Source organism: Carassius auratus, unplaced genomic scaffold (genome assembly GCF_003368295.1).
Source record: "Carassius auratus strain Wakin unplaced genomic scaffold, ASM336829v1 scaf_tig00217322, whole genome shotgun sequence".
In the NCBI taxonomy this organism is placed as follows: Eukaryota; Metazoa; Chordata; class Actinopteri; order Cypriniformes; family Cyprinidae; genus Carassius; species Carassius auratus.
In genome coordinates this window covers 80,675-102,853 of record NW_020529001.1, presented here as the reverse complement: position 1 = coordinate 102,853, position 22,179 = coordinate 80,675, and the positions used below count along the sequence as shown (strand labels likewise).

The 22,179-nt window shown below is 35.2% G+C and overlaps 1 protein-coding gene across 1 annotated transcript in view; it reads left to right on the top strand.

The window, feature by feature from the left end:
- The window catches only part of LOC113100656 (integrin alpha-L-like), a 49,235-nt gene extending 27,903 nt beyond the window's left edge, over positions 1 to 21,332 (top strand). The window contains exons 16-31 of the mRNA XM_026265278.1: positions 5,297 to 5,445; positions 5,518 to 5,684; positions 5,759 to 5,881; positions 6,022 to 6,092; positions 6,221 to 6,362; positions 14,485 to 14,580; positions 14,908 to 14,990; positions 16,052 to 16,132; positions 16,468 to 16,546; positions 16,694 to 16,798; positions 16,878 to 16,913; positions 19,243 to 19,356; positions 19,513 to 19,614; positions 19,981 to 20,004; positions 20,673 to 20,783; positions 20,922 to 21,332. Of these exons, the coding sequence (XP_026121063.1) occupies positions 5,297 to 5,445; positions 5,518 to 5,684; positions 5,759 to 5,881; positions 6,022 to 6,092; positions 6,221 to 6,362; positions 14,485 to 14,580; positions 14,908 to 14,990; positions 16,052 to 16,132; positions 16,468 to 16,546; positions 16,694 to 16,798; positions 16,878 to 16,913; positions 19,243 to 19,356; positions 19,513 to 19,614; positions 19,981 to 20,004; positions 20,673 to 20,783; positions 20,922 to 21,113 (1,675 nt within the window). The 3' untranslated portion in view covers positions 21,114 to 21,332. The remainder of the gene's footprint in view (positions 1 to 5,296; positions 5,446 to 5,517; positions 5,685 to 5,758; positions 5,882 to 6,021; positions 6,093 to 6,220; positions 6,363 to 14,484; positions 14,581 to 14,907; positions 14,991 to 16,051; positions 16,133 to 16,467; positions 16,547 to 16,693; positions 16,799 to 16,877; positions 16,914 to 19,242; positions 19,357 to 19,512; positions 19,615 to 19,980; positions 20,005 to 20,672; positions 20,784 to 20,921) is intronic.
- Positions 21,333 to 22,179: the final 847 nt, after the last annotated feature.

Here is a 22,179-nt window from a genome sequence, read left to right as displayed (position 1 = left end):
TGCTATTATTTGAATATTAGTGACTAAAGTAAATAAGTTGCAATACACACAATCCTGCAGCTTTTTCTTATTTTTGTCTGTTCTTTTTAATTACGTCGTTCATGAATCACACATTAGCGTGGGTGAAAACATGTTACCAGACCACATATGTAATGAAGTATTAATCATCAGCAAGTAACCAGCACCATCAAACCACATGTCCTTTTGCTGTTTTGCCACAATAAAGACTACAGCAGTTAAAGAACAACACTGACAATTCAAGTGTCAAATTGCACAACTAAAACCAACACTTATCACCATTATGGTGACATCAAACCAAACTATTACTCTTAAACATGCATCAGCTTCTAAATATCTGCTTAAATCTTAATTATAATCTTCTAATAATGTTATTAATAAAAAAAATGTGAATGTTTTTAGAGAATGTTATCCTATCATTTGATTAATCATATTTATGTTCTGGGAACAAAAATAAATGTAACCCGCTAAAAACATTGTTAGAACAATCCATCCCACATAGCAACATTGTGTCGGCCCAGATCCGGCCCACATCTGCCACCTGTGGAAAGATGATCTGGCCCACATGCAGCGTGGAATGATGGCACTTGGGCGGACCGCTCTTGTTTGCCAGATTTGAGACACAAGCAGGCCATAGCAATGCCACATGTCAGCCAGAGTAAAGAAATTAACCAGAACTGGACCTTATCTGAGCAACAAAATCTGTGTATATATTAAATATGAAGTAATTTCAGGCTTAAAAAAGCCTGTTAACAAGCAGAATCACTGAAGGAAAGAAGAGAACAGAAAAAGAGATGAGCAGAACTGACTTCAGCCACAAACTTAGATGAAATCAACTGAAGATAAAAGAAGACATTAAATCTCTGGAGATCTCAGCAGAGGAGGATTAAACAACTCCACAAACAGCTTTACCAGCTTCACTTATTATTAACCAGACTGACTTTATTTCTGTTAGACATCTACAAAAGCTTTTATTGAGAATTAACAGAGGTTTAATCCTTTCGAGTCGATTAACACATATATGCGTTTTGAGTCATTTTCTCCTGATAACCCCGAAAAGAACTTAAATTACACTCTCAGTTTTAATCGTACAGATAAGAGCAATACATCAATCGAATCTCTAAAGGGTCTAGTTTTTTTTGGATAGAGACATAATAACAAAAAACCTTTGTGCACTTATAAAATAAAGATAAAAAAAGGGTGCGTTGTCTGCAGCCTTTGTCTCCGCTGATCGTCATGTACAAACACGTCATTAAAATGAAGTGTAACTCCGTGAATACTCAACGAAGAGACATGAGAGAGATATCTATAGAAAGCCTGACATGTCTACTTTTAAACTAAACAAGTGCTGCCAAAAACAAATATTCTGAGATAAAGTAATCCATATGAAAACAACGCGATGTCTGTTTTTCATGTCTCCCTTCTTTATATCTAATGCGACCACGCCCCCGCGCTTAACACGCTATTCAGATTCAAACTGAAGCGCGCGGCTTGCATACGCCCACACAGAAGAAAAAGCAGCGAGACTGTTCTTCAAGTTTTGTTTTTATTTTACTGTTTGCTTCGCGATGAGAGGAATAATACATAATTCACCCCAAAAAGATGTGATGTGGTTGAGGATTTAAGAAATGGATTTCCTCAGAAAAAAGAATGAAGCACTTTATTCAGCAGAGATCATAAAAATAAGTCTCTTTTTATTTATTTATATACTTGTACTAGTTTTCACATAACCTGTAAACATTTTACTAGTTAGACTTTTTCCAAATACTTTTTCCAAACTATAATTCCTGACTAAATGTATAATCAAGTGAAACATTATGAAGTTTCAATAACAATATACAATACTATACCATTCAAAAGCTTGATGTAAATAATATAAATGTAACAAATAGAGATAACTCTAACAAATGTAAAAACAATGCAGAATTCTTTTAATTTATTCCCCCTAAAAAACCTGAAAAAATATTCTCAGCTCTTTTCAACATTAATAACGATAATAATAATAATGATAATAATAATTAATGGGGGTTTTTTGGTAGAAAATAAGATTGTTAAAAGGATTTCTGAAGGATTGTGTTACTGGAGTAAGGATGCCAAAAAAATTGTTTGAAATTGTTTCCTAATAAACTGTTTAACTGCCCCCCCAAGTGGATATTAAATTGTGTTGTGGGATAATTAAATATATTCTTAATAAACTACAAACATAAAATTATATACTTTTATTTTGTTCTCAAAGTCTTTCTTGTAACTCCTCACTCACAGTGGCACAGCTGAATGAGAGGCTCATTATGCAACTCATTATGCAGGGCTTTGTCTTCTCAGGTGTAAATCACAATGATATTCATGATAGTTGACGCCTACTCACATATGACTTTTACCAACAACAAATTTTACTAAATTTTTTCATGTTATTCTACTCATTTTTAATGATTATTTCTACTTAATTAAAATGTGTTAAATTTAATTAATAATATTGCTTGTAAATTTTTGACACAATTTTACTGAATAAATATAGGGAAACACTTTTTACAGTGATAGGGTTTTTAGTTTTTTGTCCAATGAAATCAATATTTTTGTGTAAATTTTACTTCATTCATGTTATTCTACTCATTTTGAATGATTATTTCTACTTAATTAAAATGTGTTAAATTTAATTAATAATATTGCTTGTAAATTTTTGACAATTTTATTGAATAAATATAGAGAATCACTTTTTACAGTGCAGCTTCACTTATTGCTAACCAGTTTGACTTTATTTTTGTCAGACGTCTACTGAAGTTCTTTTTGAGGATTAACAAAGGTTTAAATGTTGATGTTTTATTTGAAAATGATCGTGGTCAGTTTTAGCTTTAGTTGGGTAGTTTGACTCTTGGCTTAGTACATTTGTGGTTCTTGTAATAGTGTTTACTACAACACATAATTTATTATAAGGAGCCATAAACAAAAATAAGGTGGTATCATTTTCATCATCATAAAGAAAATAGATTGAGGACTCTCGTCATTGACCTAAAGTGGTTATTTATTATTAATGAATTATATTCAGCAACTGGTTTCTTTCCACGGATCCACAAATGTTAAACAAGCAGATATATTATAGACAGAGGTGTAAAGTCCAGGGGTCAGAAAGTAAAATTCCTGCCATATTTTTTTCCTACCAAGATTTTTTTCAAGTCACAAACAACTCTCAAGTTAAATCCAAAGTCCTCAAAGAGTTAACGTTAATGAGATAATTAAGTAACTAATTAAATGATGATTGTGCATTAGTGATTAACACCTGCTGTCATTGAGAATTACAGAGGATCAGATGATTTATTGTTTAAAATGATGCCACCATCATGGAGATCAGTGTTTGCTTCAGTTGGGCTCTTGACCCTTTTAATAATTCAAAGTAAATTGCTTTTAAACACTTGCAATTGTGTTATGTAGTAAACATTAAAAAAATGTTTAATTAAAAGCTGGAAATAGCAAGTTTATTTGTCCTTTTTTTCTTCTAAAACATTGAAATGAACATTATGAAGGTGTCTCTCTTTGGTTTGTTGAATGATGTTCAGCTATTACTGAACTACAAAAAAAAGTAATATTGAACACATATTTTTGTGCACTTATCATATGATCCTCAACAGTGATGACAATAATTATTCATGCTACAGTGCATGATGGGAGTTTTTACTATGGTGTTACCCAGCATGCAGCATTTTGCTGTCACCATTGTTGAGATTCATATGCTGAGTCATGATGTCTGTGCATCTTATTAAGATAAGGTTTCAAAGATTTACATTCATTACATTTTGAATCCATTATAACTGTTAAACCAACAGTTAATTTACGTGAGGCAGTGCCATAAGGTAGGTTATTTAAAAACTGAACATATGTTAAGCGAAATAAAATAGTTTTGGAAATAAACAAACTGGCACCTAAATATTTCGTCATGTAAAACCAGCTAGCAGCAGTTTTCTGCACAGCACTGACCGCACTGCTTTATAACACATGTACTTTTACAGAGAAATATCTGACACGAGATGCCAAAGGTCAAGAGCCCAACTGAAGCAAACACTGATCTCCATGATGGTGGCATCATTTTAACCAATAAAACATCAGCATCTGATCCTCCGTAATGCACAATAATGGCAGGTGTTCATCACTACTGCACAATCATCATTTAATTAGTCTCTTAATTATCTAATTGACTTTGACTCTTTGAGGACTTGGGATTTGACTAGACTAGTGTGTGACTTGAAAGGAATGACTTGGTTCCTCCTCTGGTGAAATCAGCTGCTGAGTTCATGGGTGGAACAAAAATATGGCAGGACTTTTACTTTCTGACCCCTGGACTTTACACCTCTGTCTGTAATATATCTGCTTGTTTTACACTCGTTGGCCACCAGGTGGTATTGTGAGCAAATTCAGTTTCCAGAAATTAACCCTTTTGTGAACCACTTGACTGCAAATCTTAACGCTTCATCTTGCCATTATTAGTGACATGCTTCATGCAGCAATGCATGCCTGGAGACACCACAGTATAAAACTCATGGCTTCCAGCATGCATTGCCAAAAAACAAAACTTGTTAAGAGTTAAGAGCCCAACTAATGGAAACACTAATCACTGTTATGGTGTTTAACTGTTATGCTGTTATGGAAATTAAACACATTAGAGTTAAACCCCTGTTCATTTTCAATAAGAGGTTTTGTAGATGTCTGACAGAAATAAAGTCAGTCTGGTTAGTAATAAGTGAAGTTGGTAAAGCTGTTTGTGGAGTTGTTTAATCCTCCTCTGGTGAGATCTTGATATATTTAATGTGCTGCCATGCATTTCACCCTTTGTTGCAGTGTGGTGCTTATTTCTTCCAAAATTAAACGTCTGTCTGATGTCAGAGTTTGACGTCAAACAAAGTTGGTTTTAGACGTCAACCTGACTTTCATTTTTAACCAAAATATGACGTCAGACGTCACATTGATTTACTGTGCCTGCTGGGGTATGTCGTAAACAGAATGAGACATCATTTTACTGTCACGGTGCATACAGTGTAGACAGCATTACTGATTATAATTGGTTCAACTCTATTTTGTCATGTTGCATCACATCTTGTGTAGACATGGCTTATGGGGTTTTTCTCAAGACAACCTATTAATAATAATTATAATAAATTTAAATAGCAATTCAGTAGGTTTGCTTTCTTAAGCTAACTTAATAAACAAACTTCTTTACCACATCAGTGATCCAGTGGATTTGTCTGACTGTCTGGTATCATTAGCTATTTACTCTTTTCTCTCTTCTCAGGGCTCGGCCTGTGATGTCTGTATCTACAGAGCTCAGTTTCAGTCCAAAGGAAATCAGTCTGAACTACTTTGAATGTCCAGATGTAAACACATTTAATGCATTTAATCTCACGTCATGTTTCACGGTGACCGAGAGAACCAGCAGCACAGGTAACATCACTGAAGTTTCAGAGAGTCTCTCTGTCACATGAAGAATATGTCTTACCCCCTCATGTCTCTCAGGATCTCTGGAGAAGAAGATGAATGTTTCTCTGAATCTGAATGTGGATGTGGTACGAGGAATGAGTCGAGGATTCTTCGATCAGAGCAATGTGTCGTCCAGGACTCTGCAGCAGTTTATCCTGCTGGATTCTGGGTCCTCCTGTTTTAACTTCTCCATCTTCATGCTGGTATGTGTGGTCTATCACAACTTCAGCCAGCCGCAGCAGATTCGGTCTGACGGTGAACATTGTGTTTGTTTCAGCGCTGTGTTGCAGACACAGTATCTCCTCTGAAGATACGAATGAATTTCTCACAAACTGAGATGTTGTCTGGAAACTCTGTGGCTGTTCTTGACGTTCACAGCAGGACGGAGAAGTATGTCGAGGTGAGTCTACAAATATCAGATTTTATTCTGCTATTCAGTGTAAACCAACTCTTAAGTATCTAAGATTCTTCATCTTTATTGTATAAAGTTTCCATGACATTCAAAATCTCATTCAAAGTTTCTCTTTTGTTTGTGATCAGGTGCCGTTTCAAAGGAACTGTGATTCAAACAACAGCTGTGTGGCCGATCTGAAGCTGAACGTCAGTTTTACGTGAGAAATATCTGATAAATAAATAATATATGATTTTAATCTGAAACATGATTGTAAATGCTTCAGAATATTGGCATTCTTCTTCAGGTTTTGGTTGAAATGTTGAAATGACGGTGTGTGTTCTGCAGGAACGACACATTAGTGATGGTGAATCAAGCTCATTTCACGGTCCTCATTTCGCTGTCAAACCCAGGCGATGACTCCTTCAACACCAGCATAGTGCTGCATTACCCAGAAGGCCTCTCGCTCGCTAAATTTGATGCTATTAAGGTACAGTTGTCTGCATATCAAACTGAAGACTGTCAAAAGCTTCATAAAAACCTCCTTAATATTGTTTTAGCTAAATTCCCGTTAGACGACACATTTAAGCAGATTTCATTGTTATTTTAATAATATCTCTGTTCATCTGTTTCCATCGCTGGAAAATGTTGCCTGGACTGATTTCTGTTGAGACATTCAGATGGTAGAGTCAGAATTTGGCGTAAACAGAATGAGAACATGGATCCATCATGCCTTGTTACCACTGTGCAGGCTGCTGGTGGTGGTGTAATGGTGTGGGGGATGTTTTCTTGGCACACTTTAGACCCCTTAGTGTTATTTGGGCATCGCTTAAATGCTACGGCATACCTGAGCATTGTTTCTGACCACATCCATCCCTTTGTGACCATGTACCCATCCTCTGATGGCTACTTCCAGCAGGATAATGCACCATGTCACAAAGCTTAAATAATTTCAGACTGGTTTCTTGAACATGACAATGAGTTCACTGTACTAAAATGGCCTCCACTGTCACTAGATCTCAACCCAATAGAGCATCTTTGGGATGTGGTGGAGCAGGAGTAACACATTTTAGTTAAGTAGAAATAATCACACTGTAAAAAAATTGTGCCGTTAAATAACAGGAATTTACTGGCAGCAGGGGTGCCAGTAAAGTACTGTTAATTTACAACTCTCAACCATTAATTACCACTCTTAATTTTTTTTTACAGTATTTTACCGTAAATTCTACCATGGAAATTATCTCCACTCCCACTGCTTCAAACAGTTCGAAAAAAAAAAAAACAGCATTACTATGATCTTAGTACTATGAACTTCTTTCATTTGTGTCCACTGAGAATGAATATTTCTTAATATAAAACTGCAAACACTTAATGTGTAATAGTAAAGTAGCTTAATGCATGACTTTTACTCAAATCACTGCAGCTCACACGTATGTGCTGAAATACTCAACACAGAGATCACCACTGTATCAGGAGAATCCAAATTTACTGTCTTTATATAAAGCAGCTAAACTAACAGATCTCTCTTGTGCAAACACACATTAATACAGTTGAGTTCAGTATTTAATCTCATTATCACTGTATGACTTTGAATACATTTTATTTCTACTGATGTTATATTTTTATTATTAACTAATATTTTAGTTACATGAACTTTTTTTCATTTGGTAAATCTGACATTTACATTTTACAGTATATTACTGTTTTTCCTTGACTTAACGGCAACAAACTGTAGAAAAACACTTTTTTTGCTGGCAACCATTAATTTACGGCAACAAACTGCAGAAAAACAGTTATTTACTGACAGCAGGGGTGCCAGTAAATAACTGTTTTTCTACAGTCTGTTTCCTGTAAATTAATTACAGTTTATTACTGTTAAATTGATTCATGCCGTTTTTTCTTCGTCTTAAATCTTTAACCCTTTAAACCCCACAACAAAATCCACAAAAGTGTTCATAAGTGAACACTTATAATGTGTACATACTACAGGGTGTTTGAGTAACACTGAATTAGTGATGTTAATGAGATAATTCTGTGAATAATTGATGATTGAGCATGAGTGATGAACACCTGCTATTAATATACAGAATCACTAAAGGAAAGAGAAACATAAGGACTACAAATGGCTTCAGCCACAGCCTTGAATTCATCAAATCCCTCAAGATCTGATTAAACAACTCTTAAAACAGCTTCACCAGATACACATTACTAACCAGACTGACTTTATTTCTGTCAGATGTCTACAGAAGATCTTATTGAGAGTTAAATAGGTTTAGGTGTTTTTTTTCACTACCGTGATGGAGATAAGTGTTTACTTTAGTTGGGCTCTTGAACGTGACTTTTCAGCAACTAAGGTTTTTTTTTTTACATGCTGTAACAATGCATTTTTGGAACTTGTTAAAGCCAAAAACAAGTCAACAGAAAAAATAAATCTGGTACTGCTGTTTATAGATTGACAAGAACAAACACTCTATTATTTCTGATTTAATCCTGTGTCCTTTCTCTTATTGAATATTGATACACAGCAAAATGAGAAACACTGCTGAGCCTTAAGTTATGAAAGAATTTTAAGAAAATTTAACTCATCACAAAAAAACGTGGCTGAAATTTAGACAGAAACATCAATAATCAGCGTATAAATCACAACAATGGTGACAATCCACAAAATAAATAAACAGTTAAGTTCTGAACATCACAAAACATGCTTCTAAAACTGAAGACAAAAGCAAAATTATAAGCACATAAGAATTCAAGAAAATAAGTGGACAATTCAGGGGCATAATTTATTCATGCGCAATGCATGCTGGGAGTCATGGATGAGTTTTATCGTGTGCTGGTACCCAGCATGCATTGCATCATGAACCTTTTGATTGTCACCATTGTTGAGATTCATATGCTGATTGTTGTTGTCTCTCTTTGAGTGCTGTGGACAGTGCTGTCCCAAAATATGTAAAAACTCAAACTGTCATTAAATCCATATGTTTTGGTTATTACATTGCTGCTCAAACTAATAAACTTGAAAAAACAAAAAATTAATTCATATTTCACTACTATAGGAACACTTTAAGTCAGTCTAGAAGATCACGTCTGACAGAAACAGCCATAATCACTACCATCAACATTAACATTGCTGTAGCAGATGTACTATAAAGACACAAATACAGCAATGGAACAAAAATTAAAGTACAGAAGTCAAGGGTCAGGAGCCCCACTAAAGCAAACACTGATCTCCACAATGGTAACGCTAAACAAAACTAACATTATCATCTACATCTCTGTAATTCTCAATAAGATCTTTTGATCTCTGATCTGATAGAAATAAAGTCAGTCTGGTTAGTAATGAGTGAAGTTGGTAAAGCCGTTTGTTGATCGTTTAAATCTACCGTTGATTTCATCTAGGGCTGTTGCTGAAGTCAGTTGTGTTTCATGTGTTTGTCTTGTTATGTTTTTTTTCTTCAGTGATTCTACTCGTTAACAGCAGCTGTTGATCATTGTCTGAATTCACTCATTAGTGTTCATTCTCTCTATCAGGTGGACTATATTAGTAAACTCATGTAAGGAATAGTGAATGAGGGTGTAGGGTGTGATTTGAAACACAGCCGCTGAGTGGCGACTTTGAACGTTGTTAATTTACGATATATAGCAGCAGGCTACCTTCTCGAAAATGATGAATATTACCCAGAATGCACTGTTTTAATGAAAAACAGTATGTTACTGTGCATTCAAAATGAGTAGAATAACATGAAAAAAATATTGATTTCATTGGACAAAAAAAAAAAAAAAAAAAAAAAAAACCCTATTGTAAAGAATACTACACTGTAAAAAAAATTGCCGTTAAATAACAGTAATTTTCTGGCAGCAGGGGCGCCAGTAAAGTACTGTTAATTTACAGCTCTTAACCATTAATTTACCACTCTTATTTTTTAACAGTATTTTACCGTAAATTCTACCATGGAAATTAACTCCACTCCCACTGCTTCAAACAGTTCAAGTTTTTAAAACTAGCATTCCTACGATGTTAGCACTATGAACTTATTTCATTTGAGTCCACTGAGAAGGAATATTTCTTAATATAACGATGCAAACACTTAATGTGCAGTAATAAAGTAACTAAATACATGACTTGTACTCAAATCACTGCAGCTCATTGTCAGCTATAGCACACATGTATGTGCTGAAATACTCAACACAGAGATCACCACTGTATCAGTGACTCCACATTTACTGTGTTTATATAAAGCAGCAGAAGATCAGAATTTGTGGCTCATCATTGGGTGAAGCACAGGCTCTACTCTCCAGCACAATGGTGAACAACAAAACTACATTAAACTAAACGATTTCTCTTGTGCAAACACACATTAATACAGTCAAGTTCAGTATTTACTCTCATTATCAGTGTATGACTTTGCCTAATTTTTTTTCTATGGATGTTCACAAATATTTTAGTTATATTAACTTTTTTTCCATTTGGTAAATCTCACGTTTACATTTTACAGTATATTACTGTTTTTCCTTGACTTAACGGCAACAAACTGTAGAAAAACACTTTTTTTGCTGGCAACCATTAATTTACGGCAAGAAACAGTTGAAAAACAGTTTTTTACTGGCAGCAGGGGCGCCAGTAAATAACTGTTTTTCTACAGTTTGTTTCCTGTAAATTAATTACAGTTTATTACTGTTAAATTATGTTTCATGCTGTTTTTTTCTTCATCTTAAATCTTTAACCCTTTAAACCCCACAAGAAAATCCTCAGTTTTAAATGAACACTTATAATGTGTGCACACTACAGAGTGTTAGAGTAACACTGAATCAGTGAAGTTAATGAGATAATTCGGTGATTAATTGATGATTGAGCATTAGTGATAAACACCTGCAGAATCACTGAAGGAAAGAGAAACACAAGAACTACAAATGACTTCAGCCACAGCCTTAGATGAAATCAACTGAATAAAAGAATACATCAAATCTCTCAAGATCTGATTAAACAACTATTAAAACAGCTTCACCAGATTCACATTACTAACCAGACTGACTTTATTTCTGTCAGATGTCTACATCGAAAACGATGAATATTACCCAGAATGCACTGTTTTAATGAAAAACAGTATGTTACTGTTGAAATTTGGCCGTTTTTTTACAGCGATTTTTAACACACTGTTAAAAATCGCTGTAAAAAAACGGCCAAATTTCGACAGTAAAATACTGTTTTTCATTAAAACAGTGCATTCTGGGTAATATTCATCGTTTTCGAGAAGTAGCCTGCTGCTATATATCGTAAATTAACAACGTTCAAAGTCGACACTCAGTGGCTGTGTTTCAAATCACACCCTAAAAGTATTCATGATTGTCATGATTCATGAATGATTGTCACCATTGTTGTGATTCATACGCTGATTCTTGATGTTTCTGTCTAAATTTCAGCAAAGGTTTTTTTTTTTTTTTTTTATTATGAGTGAAATTTTCTTAACAGTAGTATCAATATTCAATAAGAGAAGAGACACGGGATTAGATCAGAAATAATAGTATTTGTTCTTGTCAATCTATAAACAACAATATCAGATTTTTTTTCTTCTGTGTACTTTTGTTTTGCTATAACAAGTTCCAAAGACGCATTGTTACAGCATGTAAAAAAAAAAAAAAACCTTAGTTGTTGAAAAGTCACGTTCAAGAGCCCAACTAAAGTAAACACTGATCTCCATCATGGTAGTAAAAAAAAACACCTAAACCTATTTAACTCTCCATAAGTTCTTCTGTAGACATCTGACAGAAATAAAGTCAGTCTGGTTAGTAATGTGAATCTGGTGAAGCTGTTTTAGTAGTTGTTTAATCAGATCTTGAGAGATTTGATGTATTCTTTTATTCAGTTGATTTCATTTAAGGCTGTGGCTGAAGTCATTTGTAGATCTTGTGTTTCTCTTTCCTTCAGTGATTCTGCAGGTGTTTATCACTAATGCTCAATCATCAATTAATCACCGAATTATCTCATTAACTTCACTGATTCAGTGTTACTCTAACACTCTGTAGTGTGCACACATTATAAGTGTTCATTTAAAACTGAGGATTTTCTTGTGGGGTTTAAAGGGTTAAAGATTTAAGATGAAGAAAAAACAGCATGAAACATAATTTAACAGTAATAAACTGTAATTAATTTACAGGAAACAAACTGTAAAAAAACAGTTATTTACTGGCACCCCTGCTGCCAGTAAATAACTGTTTTTCTACTGTTTCTTGCCGTAAATTAATGGTTGCCAGCAAAAAAAAAGTGTTTTTCTACAGTTTTTTGCCGTCAAGTCAAGGAAAAACAGTAATATACTGTAAAATGTAAACGTCAGATTTACCAAATGAAAAAAAGTTAATTTAACTAAAATATTTGTGAACATCCATAGAAAAAAAAATAGGCAAAGTCATACACTGATAATGAGAGTAAATACTGAACTTGACTGTATTAATGTGTGTTTGCACAAGAGAGATCGTTTAGTTTAATGTAGTTTTGTTGTTCACCATTGTGCTGGAGAGTAGAGCCGGTGCTTCAGTCAATGATGAGCCACAAATTCAGATTTTCTGCTGCTTTATATAAAGGCAGTAAATGTGGAGTTGCTGATACAGTGATGATCTCTGTGTTGAGTATTTCAGCACATACATGTGTAATACAGCAGTGATTTGAGTAAAAGTCATGTATTTAGTTACTTTATTACTGCACATTAAGTGTAAGAAATATTCCTTCTCAGTGGACTCAAATGAAATATGTTTGTAGTATTAACATCGTAGGAATGCTAGTTTTAAAAACTCGAACTGTTTGAAGCAGTGGGAGTGGAGTTAATTTCCATGGTAGAATTTACGGTAAAATACTGTTAAAAAATAAGAGTGGTAAATTAATGGTTAAGAGCTGTAAATTAACAGTACTTTACTGGCACCCCTGCTGCCAGAAAATTACTGTTATTTAACGGCAAATTTTTTTACAGTGTATGTTATGCATGCCAGGCCAGTAGTTGGCGAACATGAAACACCCTTCGAAAACATTATATGCATGCACATGACATCAGCCTTTTTACAAATTCAAATTTTTGTTGCTTACATAAATATGATACAGGCATCATGTTCAAAAGGCTGTGTCTTAAGGCCCCCAAAACAGAGTTATTGAAGACACCTAAAGTTCACAAACAGAATCAAAGGGTAAATTATTGGTTACCATTATAGTGGTCAGTGTTTGCTTTAGTTGGGCTCTTGACCCTTGATGTTTTAACATTACTTTTTGCATTGCTGTTGTAACTCAGTTATAACAGCTAGCCAAGCTAAGAAAAAAAGAAAAGACAAACAGCATATTCAGAGGAACTGTAAGAATCACAAAACAAGCTACTATAGAACTATGCCATAAATCTACTTATATTTAAACTTATATTTCCTTCTTGGCTTGTCGAGCTGCTGTATCACAACTAGCAACCAAAAAAAAAATAATTCCGTTTAAAACTGTAACGGTCAAGAGTTCAACTAAAGCAAACACTGACCACTACAATGGTAAGCAAATTATTATTTTTTTTCCTTCAGTGATTCTGTGGTGTGAACTTTAGGTGTCTTCAATAACTGTTCTGGGGGCATTACAACCTTTTGAACATGATGCCTTTATCATATCTATGTAAGCAACAAAAATGTGAATTTGTAAAAAGGCTGATGTCATGTGCATGCATATAATCTTTCATGATCGCCAACTACTGGCCTGGCATGCATAACATAGTATTCTTTAGCATAGGGTTTTTTTGTTTGTTTGTTTTTTGTCCAATGAAATAAATATTTTTATGTAAATATTACTTATTTTTTTTCATGTTATTCTACTAATTTTAATGATTATTTCTACTTAATTAAAATGTGTTAAATTTAATTAATAATATTGCTTGTAAATTTTTGACACAGTTTTACTGAATAAATATAGGGAAACACTTTTTACAGTGTAGGGTTTTTTTTTTTTTTGTCCAATGAAATCAATATTTTTGTGTAAATTGTACTATTTTTTTTTCATGTTATTCTACTAATTTTGAATGATTATTTCTACTTAATTAAAATGTGTTAAATTTAATAAATAATATTGCTTGTAATATTTTGACACAATTTTATTGAGTAAATATAGAGAATAAATTTTTACAATGCATACCACAAATCTCCATTAACTGCAAGATGCTATCCTATCAACATGGGCCAATGTTTCTAAAGAATGCTTTCAGCACCTTGTTGAATCAATGCCATGTAGAATTAAGGCAGTTCTGAAGGCAAAAGGGGGTCAAATACAGTATTAGTATGGTGTTCCTAATACTCCTTTAGCTGAGTGTATTTCATCATATTTAAGAAATTTACTTTTGTGAACCAGGGTAGAAGAGCAATTAATTTCCCAGAATGCATCACATCCATATCACTCTGTCAACTTCCTGTGGGGCATGGCTCTTAACTGAATGGGAGCCAATTGTTCAGTTCTAAATTTTGCTCTACCCTGTTATATAACAGATTTACAGATTAATTTATCTAAATGTCTATGTTACAATTTAAAATATTAACAGGAATACAAGATCAAATACTTATGAAAATGATTCTCCCAGTGATAAATATGTATGTGTTTTGAACAGAGTCGGACTCGAAGCAGCTGTGGTGATCGGGACAGTGGGGCTACGAACAGAACAACCTGCGGCATTAATCTACCAGTGTACCGCAGCGGCACCACAGTAAGACAGAATCACACACACAGACAGACAGACAGACAGACAGACAAATAGACAGACAGAGAGACAGACAGACATACAAAGTATCAAATACACTTTTATTTGGACAATTGATAAACAGGTTATACACATGTGAAGCCATGAATCATTTTGTTCTTCAGATAGTGACAATAAAACACAGACAATATTCGACTGTTTGCATATGACAGACACAAAGTTAGATTCTTCATTTAGAATTCAAGGTTTTCATTCTTTCGGTTCAGTTATTCTCTTGGCATTGTTAACATCTTTCTACTATTTCTACATTCTGTGGACTCTATTGTTTTCTAGACTCAGTTTCTGGCAACTTTCCGTGTGATGAAATGGGAACACGACTGGTCTGACAGGATGGAGATGATGATCACTGCGTACAGGTGAATAAGGCTTAAAGGGTGACAGATTTATTTATTTTCATTTGAGCAAAGATTATAACAAATATCGCGGCAAACAGCAATTACCAGGGTTCAAGCATTTTAAGACATTTGAGTGATTAACGACATTTCAAGATGATTTCATGCAAAAAGTTAAACAAAAAATAAATAAAATTGCCAAAAACATTCTTTAATGATTTATCACTTTTTGACCAATTGGTGGCATTACTCCCAAATTAATCTGGTGTGGTTCTCTAGGGGTGATGACACACACCGAGTTTAGTGTCAATATGAAAGTAAATTCCAAAGAAATAGCCTTAGGTCCATTTTGGCATTTTTTTTGTCTCCTGACCACTGGGTGACACTGTGCAGAATTTGTGCAGGTAACCTCAGGACATGATTGTCATTAAAAAAAAAAAAAGTTTGGTCTGAATATGATAAAGCTTTGAGGAGATATAGCCTTATGTCCACTTTGGCGAGCAAATGAATGCACAAATTCATATATGCATTATTTAAGAATGGTTAGGTCTATCAAAAAGCTGCATGCCTAATGTTAAGTCATTCAGACTAATGGGTGTGTAGTTACAGCCATTTTTACCACCAAGCTGTCGAACTCCTCAAATATTGAGCTCATTCATATGTGTTCCAAGTTTGGTGAAGGTACATCATTCCATATTGCCATTTCAGTAAAAGGGATTTTGCGTATTGTCCCAACTGACAATGGAACTTCAACTTTGTTTTGAGAACTTTTTCTAATAAGAATCCAGATAACTTTTTTGCCTTGTTTGATTCTTATTGGGTCAGAAACATAGGAATAGTTTACAAAAGTCTCCTCAAAGTTAGAACTATCATCTGGCCAAGTTGCAAGTCTCTATGCCGTATGGTTTTGTCCGTACAATGTTTTACAGCAGAATAATAATAATTATCCTTACAGTTAGAATAGGGGTTTTGGTGCTTCATGCTTGAACCCCTAATAATTCTTATCCGTGTTTTGAAGGTTAAGAGGAATTACTTTATTGCAGTTCATGTTCATCTGTGAGTAAATTTTGCATGTTTGTACACAGTGATAACAATGGTAACATGAGTGATCCGGTGGTGAGGAAGAGCGTCCCGGTGCAGTTCTCCGTTGATCTGGCGATCAGTCTGTGAGTCACATTTATCATAACATCTGTCCTTCTTGATCTGCTCTTCACCTCTGAATGATTGAAACTCAAACCTAACACCATGACTACACTTGACGCGAGAGGTGTGTTTGACACGTTCAGTGTAGACGTCCTCATGGACATATCTGGCGTAAATATCTAGCTATGTTCATTCTTTTACTAGCTAACTAACTCGGCTTTACTGATGACAAATAAACAGCACTGCATTGGTTTCATCAGCAGTTACAGACACAGTATGATCAAAGACAATAATATAATAAAACAAACAAAAAAAAAATAATAAAACTATTACTAATCCATTTGTTACTGTTTGTCAGAGTGGCTGGAGAGTCTGTGACGTATCTGAACTTCTCTCTGGAGGACAGAGGTCCAAAACCTCTCAACATCAACTTCAGGGTCAGAGAGTCAAACAAACATCTATAGTTTTCCTCAAATACAGCATTTATTTAATGTTACATTACAATGATCTATCTGAGGACTGGAGTATAAATGTGACACAAGGTGCTTCAGGAGGATCATATTGCTGTGTCTGTGTGTTTGCAGGTGGAGAGTTCAGAATTTAAAGGTCTGAACGTGTCGGTCACGCTTATCCTGCTCTGTCAGACGACACATGTGATTTTAAGACCTCACAACTTCAGCATGCATGAGGTGCATCACTCGATCATCAGTTCATACCATCAAATCATCACCTATTTATTGAATAAACCTCTTCTGTTCTTCTGTCCAGAACTCGCTGCAGTGCAACTTCAAGACAGAACGACAGGTAAGAGATCATAGAGCCCTTTTGCAACTGTTATTAAAATGACCGTTCACCTAACACTAATTTTTCTGTCATAATTTACCTCATCCTCATGCTGTTCCAAACCACTGACTAACATACAATAGAACCCCCTTCCTCAAATCTTGCGCTGGAGGTCAAATGCACTGCAGAGTTCAGCTCCAACCCTGATCAAAGTTACCTGACTGCGGTTTTCGAATGATCCCAAAGACAGTGATTGGCATTGATTAGCATGCTCAGGTGTGTTTGATTAGGGTTAGAGCTAAACTCTGCAGGAAAGTGGATCTCGAGGTCCAGATTTGAGGATCCCTGCAATAGGACATCTCTTAAAGTGTTAGTTTACCCAAGAATGAAAATAAGAAAATAAGTATTACTCACCCTCAATGCATCCTAGCCCTAGCTGCCATTAAACAGTCTGGAAGATGAAAGACAAATTTTTTATATAACGCTGGCTGGATTCACCTGAAAGAAGGAAGTCATATACGCCTAGGATGTCTTGAGGTAATGATGGGAAGATGAAGCTTTAAGCTTTTCAGACAAGTGGTTCACAAAAGGGTTAATTTCTGGAAACTTAATTTGCTCACAATACCACCTGGTGGTCAAAAAAAGCAGATTGTAAAACAAGCAGATATATTACAGACAGAGGTGTAAAGTCCAGGGGTCAGAAAGTAAAAGTCCTGCCATATTTTTGTTCCACCCATGAACTCAGCAGCTGATTTCACCAGAGGAGGAACCAAGTCATTCCTTTCAAGTCACACACTAGTCTAGTCAAATCCCAAGTCCTCAAAGAGTCAAAGTCAATTAGATAATTAAGAGACTAATTAAATGATGATTGTGCATTAGTGATGAACACCTGCCATTATTGTGCGTTACAGAGGATCAGATGCTGATGTTTTATTGGTTAAAATGATGCCACCATCACGGAGATCAGTGTTTGCTTCAGTTGGGCTCTTAACTTTTTGCTTCTTGTGTTAAATGTTTCTCTGCCCAAGTGCATGTGTTGTTATAAAGCAGTGCAATGCAGAAACCTGCTAGTAGCTGCTATTACATGATGAAGTAATTATTAGGCATCAGGCTGTTTATTTCCAAAAATATATATATATATTTCCATTAACATGTTTTCAGTTTTTAAATAACCTACATTGTGGGACTGCTACATACTATTGAACTGTTGGTTTAATGGTGATAATTAATTTGTAATATAATGTATGTAATGCATATACATTTTTGAAACCTTGTTTTAATAAGACACACAGACATTATGACCCAGCATATGAATCTCAACAATGGTGACAACCAACAAAACGCTTCAAGCTGAAGTGCATGCTGGGTAACACCATAGTAAAAAAAACTCCCATCATGCACTGTAGCATGAATAATTAATGTAACCACTGTTGAGGATCATATGATAAATGCTCATGTCTAAAATCCTGAGTCTGTACAGTTTTTCCCCAATATTTAAGCATTACAATAATATTTGTTTAATAGGACTTTTATTGTAGTTCAGTAATAGCTGAACATCATGTAACAAACCAAAGAGAGACACCCTAATGAAGGTCATTTAAAAGTTTTACTTGATAAAAGGGCAGTTTAATTTGCTGTTTTCAAGCTTTTAACTCAGCAATGTGTTAATATTTACCATGTAACACAACCGCAAGTGTTTAAAAGCAAACTACTTTGAATTATTAAAAGGGTCAAGAGCCCAACTAAAGAACACATTGATCTCCGTGATGGTGGCATCATTTTAAACAATAAATCATCCGGTCCTCTGTAATTCTCAATAACAGCAGGTGTTCATCACTACTGCACAATCATCATTAAATTAGTCACCTAATTGTCTCACTAACTTTAACTCTTTGAGGACTTGGTATTTAACTTGAGACTCGTTTGTGACCTGTAAGGAATGACTTGTTTCCTCTGGTGAAATCAGCTGCTGACTTCATGGGTGGAACAAAAATATGGCAGGACTTTTACTTTCTGACCCCTGGACTTTACACCTCTGTCTGTAATATATCTGCTTGTTTTTACACTTGTTGGCCACCAGGTGGTATTATAAGCAAATTCAGTTTCCAGAAATTAACCCTTTTGTGAACCACTTGACTGAAAAGCTTCATGAGGCTCCATCTTCCCATCACTGCCTTGAGGCTGAGTAAATAATTTTGATTTTGGGTGAACTATGCCTTTAAAATATCTTCTTTAGGTGACGATATTTTCTGAAGAAATTATCCCTTTATCAGATCCCATGCAGTCACAGTAAACACGTCTAAAACACATCTCATTCTCCACTTCTGCCCCCTTGATTGTATTGTTTCAGGACAGTCACTACAGGGAGTTTGAGTGTCCTCAGTTTTATCTGAAGGAATTTTCATCAGTTCACTTCAACCTGACAGCAGACGCAAAACTCCAGAACGTGAAGGAATACGAGAGCGTGAGTGAAGAACACACATCTGAACTACAGAACTGCACAATCACACATGCATCCACAGACACACACATGCTGTCATGCATCTGACAAAAGCAGGGTCTTTAAGAGTTATTAAGTCTAAAAGCTTATGTTGATCCCCAACTGTTTCTTGTGCTGTAGAAATCTTCCTTCTACGAGTTCAGGAGGGATTCTGTGTTCAACATCACTGCTGAGCTCCACTACAACACAAGCCGCTACAAGCAGAAATCTACCGGACTGGAGGTGAATCCACATCAGATATCAACCAATGATTAGCTGTTCTTTTATGTTAGACAGGTCTGAGATCAGCAGGTCACTGACATAACCTCCAGTCATTTTCACAGTTTCAGAGCCTTTAAAATCAATCACACACTGATGAAACTTCTACTAGAAGATTAATTAAATATTTGGCATTGGGAAAGCTGATTTTTGCAGTTATAACTGATGTTGTGCTTGTGCTGCCCTGTACAGACGAGCAGCTGTGTGAGGGATTTATCAGTGTCAGTCTGAACTCACAGCACAGACCTGCAGCTCATGAGCTCATCTCACAGTTAGAGAGGAACACTGTTCTATCACTTTTTAACTAGAAAATATTGCTTCTTCTTTCAGCAATACAATCTCCACAGATCCCAGGTACCCGCTTTCTTATTTCTTCAGTAATTCATTCATTCAGTTTATTTAAAAGTAGGGTGACCATATGAGCCATTTTCCCAGGACGCATCCTTTCCAGGATTACTATATTGCCTAAAACATCCAAAGTAGTTTGACCAATAACATGCAGGTATTGTATATAATCGACCAATCGTGGCGTGTGAGAAGGTGAGATCTACAGAGAACGATCAAAGCAATGCAAATACACGTAGCCTACATGTTAGGTGTGTATGTTCGTTCGTTCAACCTGAAGCATTGCTGCACACTGATCATTGTATGACACCAAAGTCTGCTCTGCTCTCTATAGCTCTTGTGAATGTCATACAATGATCATTCTGCACAGTGCACACAGCCAAAACCATGGCAAAATAGAAATCCTGGCGAGGACGTGTCCTGGGAAAATGGCTCATATGGTCACCTCTATAGAAGATGATCATCATCTTAAGTGTATATCTGAACCGTTATATCTCTGCACAAATAGAAGTGTTTTGATAAGTGAAAATTAGTTTTTATTTTCTTTCTACTTATTTTAAATAATATATTTATATCACTACTTCTATACATTTCATTTATGCGCTCAGTGTATTTTATGTGTGTTTATGTAAAGTATAAACCTTACTAGTGCCAGTGGTTGTGATGATTTTCCTCAGACTGCAGTGAAGGTGGAGTTTGTCGTTCCTCCCAGTCGAATGCTGATTGTTGGCACTGGTGTAGTGGGCGGGTTTATCTTCCTCATTATCATATTAGTCCTTCTGCTGAAGGTAAGAACCAATCAAGTCACCTTGCAGTTGATCTCATCATTCACCTCTCAAATTCTCAATCTAATTTGTGTGTGTATGTGTGTGTGTGTGTGTGTACGCGTGCGTTCTTGTTTGTTTGTTTTGTCCGTGTGTGTGTAGTGTGGGTTTTTTAAACGAAATCGCCCTGAAGAGTTCGGTCAAGAGGATGAAAATGTAACTGCGGCTGAAGACTCTCCTCTGATGAACGTGAATACTAAAGAAAACGGAGTCGGTGAGAACGACAGCACAGAGAAAGAGAACGGAGTGAAGGAGACGAGTTCCAGTCCTGATCCTCCAAACACAGACCAATAAAATATCACTTTATTACACAACAACAAAAGTAAAGATGTTTGCTTTGATAGAGCTGAAAATGGTCTTCTAATGGTCTAGTTGCATAAAGATATGATATTAACGTTCAGTATGTTTAGCTCAATGATATGGAGCATTTTTATAATAACTCCGTTTCATTCTGATATTCACTTATACACTGTAAAAAGTGTTTCCCTATATTTATTCAGTAAAATTGTGTCAACATTTTACAAGCAATATTATTAATTAAATTTAAAACATTTTAATTAAGTAGAAATAATCATTAAAAATGAGTAGAATAACATGAAAAAATTAAGTAAAATTTACATAAAAATATTGATTTCATTGGACAAAAATCAAACAAACAAAAAAACACTATGCTAAAGAATACTATGTTATGCATGCCAGGCCAGTAGTTGGCGATCATGAAAGATTATATGCATGCACACGACATCAGCCTTTTTACAAATTAACATTTTTGTTGCTTACATAGATATGATACAGGCATCATGTTCAAAAGGTTGTAATGCCCCCAAAACAGAGTTATTGAAGACACCTAAAGTTCACAAACAGAATCAAAGGGTAAATTATTGGTTACCATTACAGTGGTCAGTGTTTGCTTTAGTTGTGCTCTTGACCCTTGATGTTTTAATATTACATTTTGCATTGCTGTTATAACTCAGTTATAACAGCTAGACAAGCTAAGAATAAAGATGATCAGGTAGTGTTGGTCATGCTACTACATAATCTTTGTTCTTCCTGAATATCTGAACTCATTCAGAGTCTGAAAAAAAAAAGTGGAATTTTCAGTGTAAACCAGAGTTTGAGAATTGTGTTTAAAACAGAGAAAGGGAACTTTCTTTTGACACACAGTCACATCAAGAACCAGCGTATGAATCTCAAGAATGGTGACAAACAGCATATTCAGACCAACTGTAAGAATCACAAAACAAAATACTATAGAATTGTTGCTCATTATTTATTCATGCCGCAAAGCATGATGGGAGCCATAAAATTTTTAACAAGGTTTTGATCAGAGGTGCTTCTAAGAATTTCTCTGATAATGCTG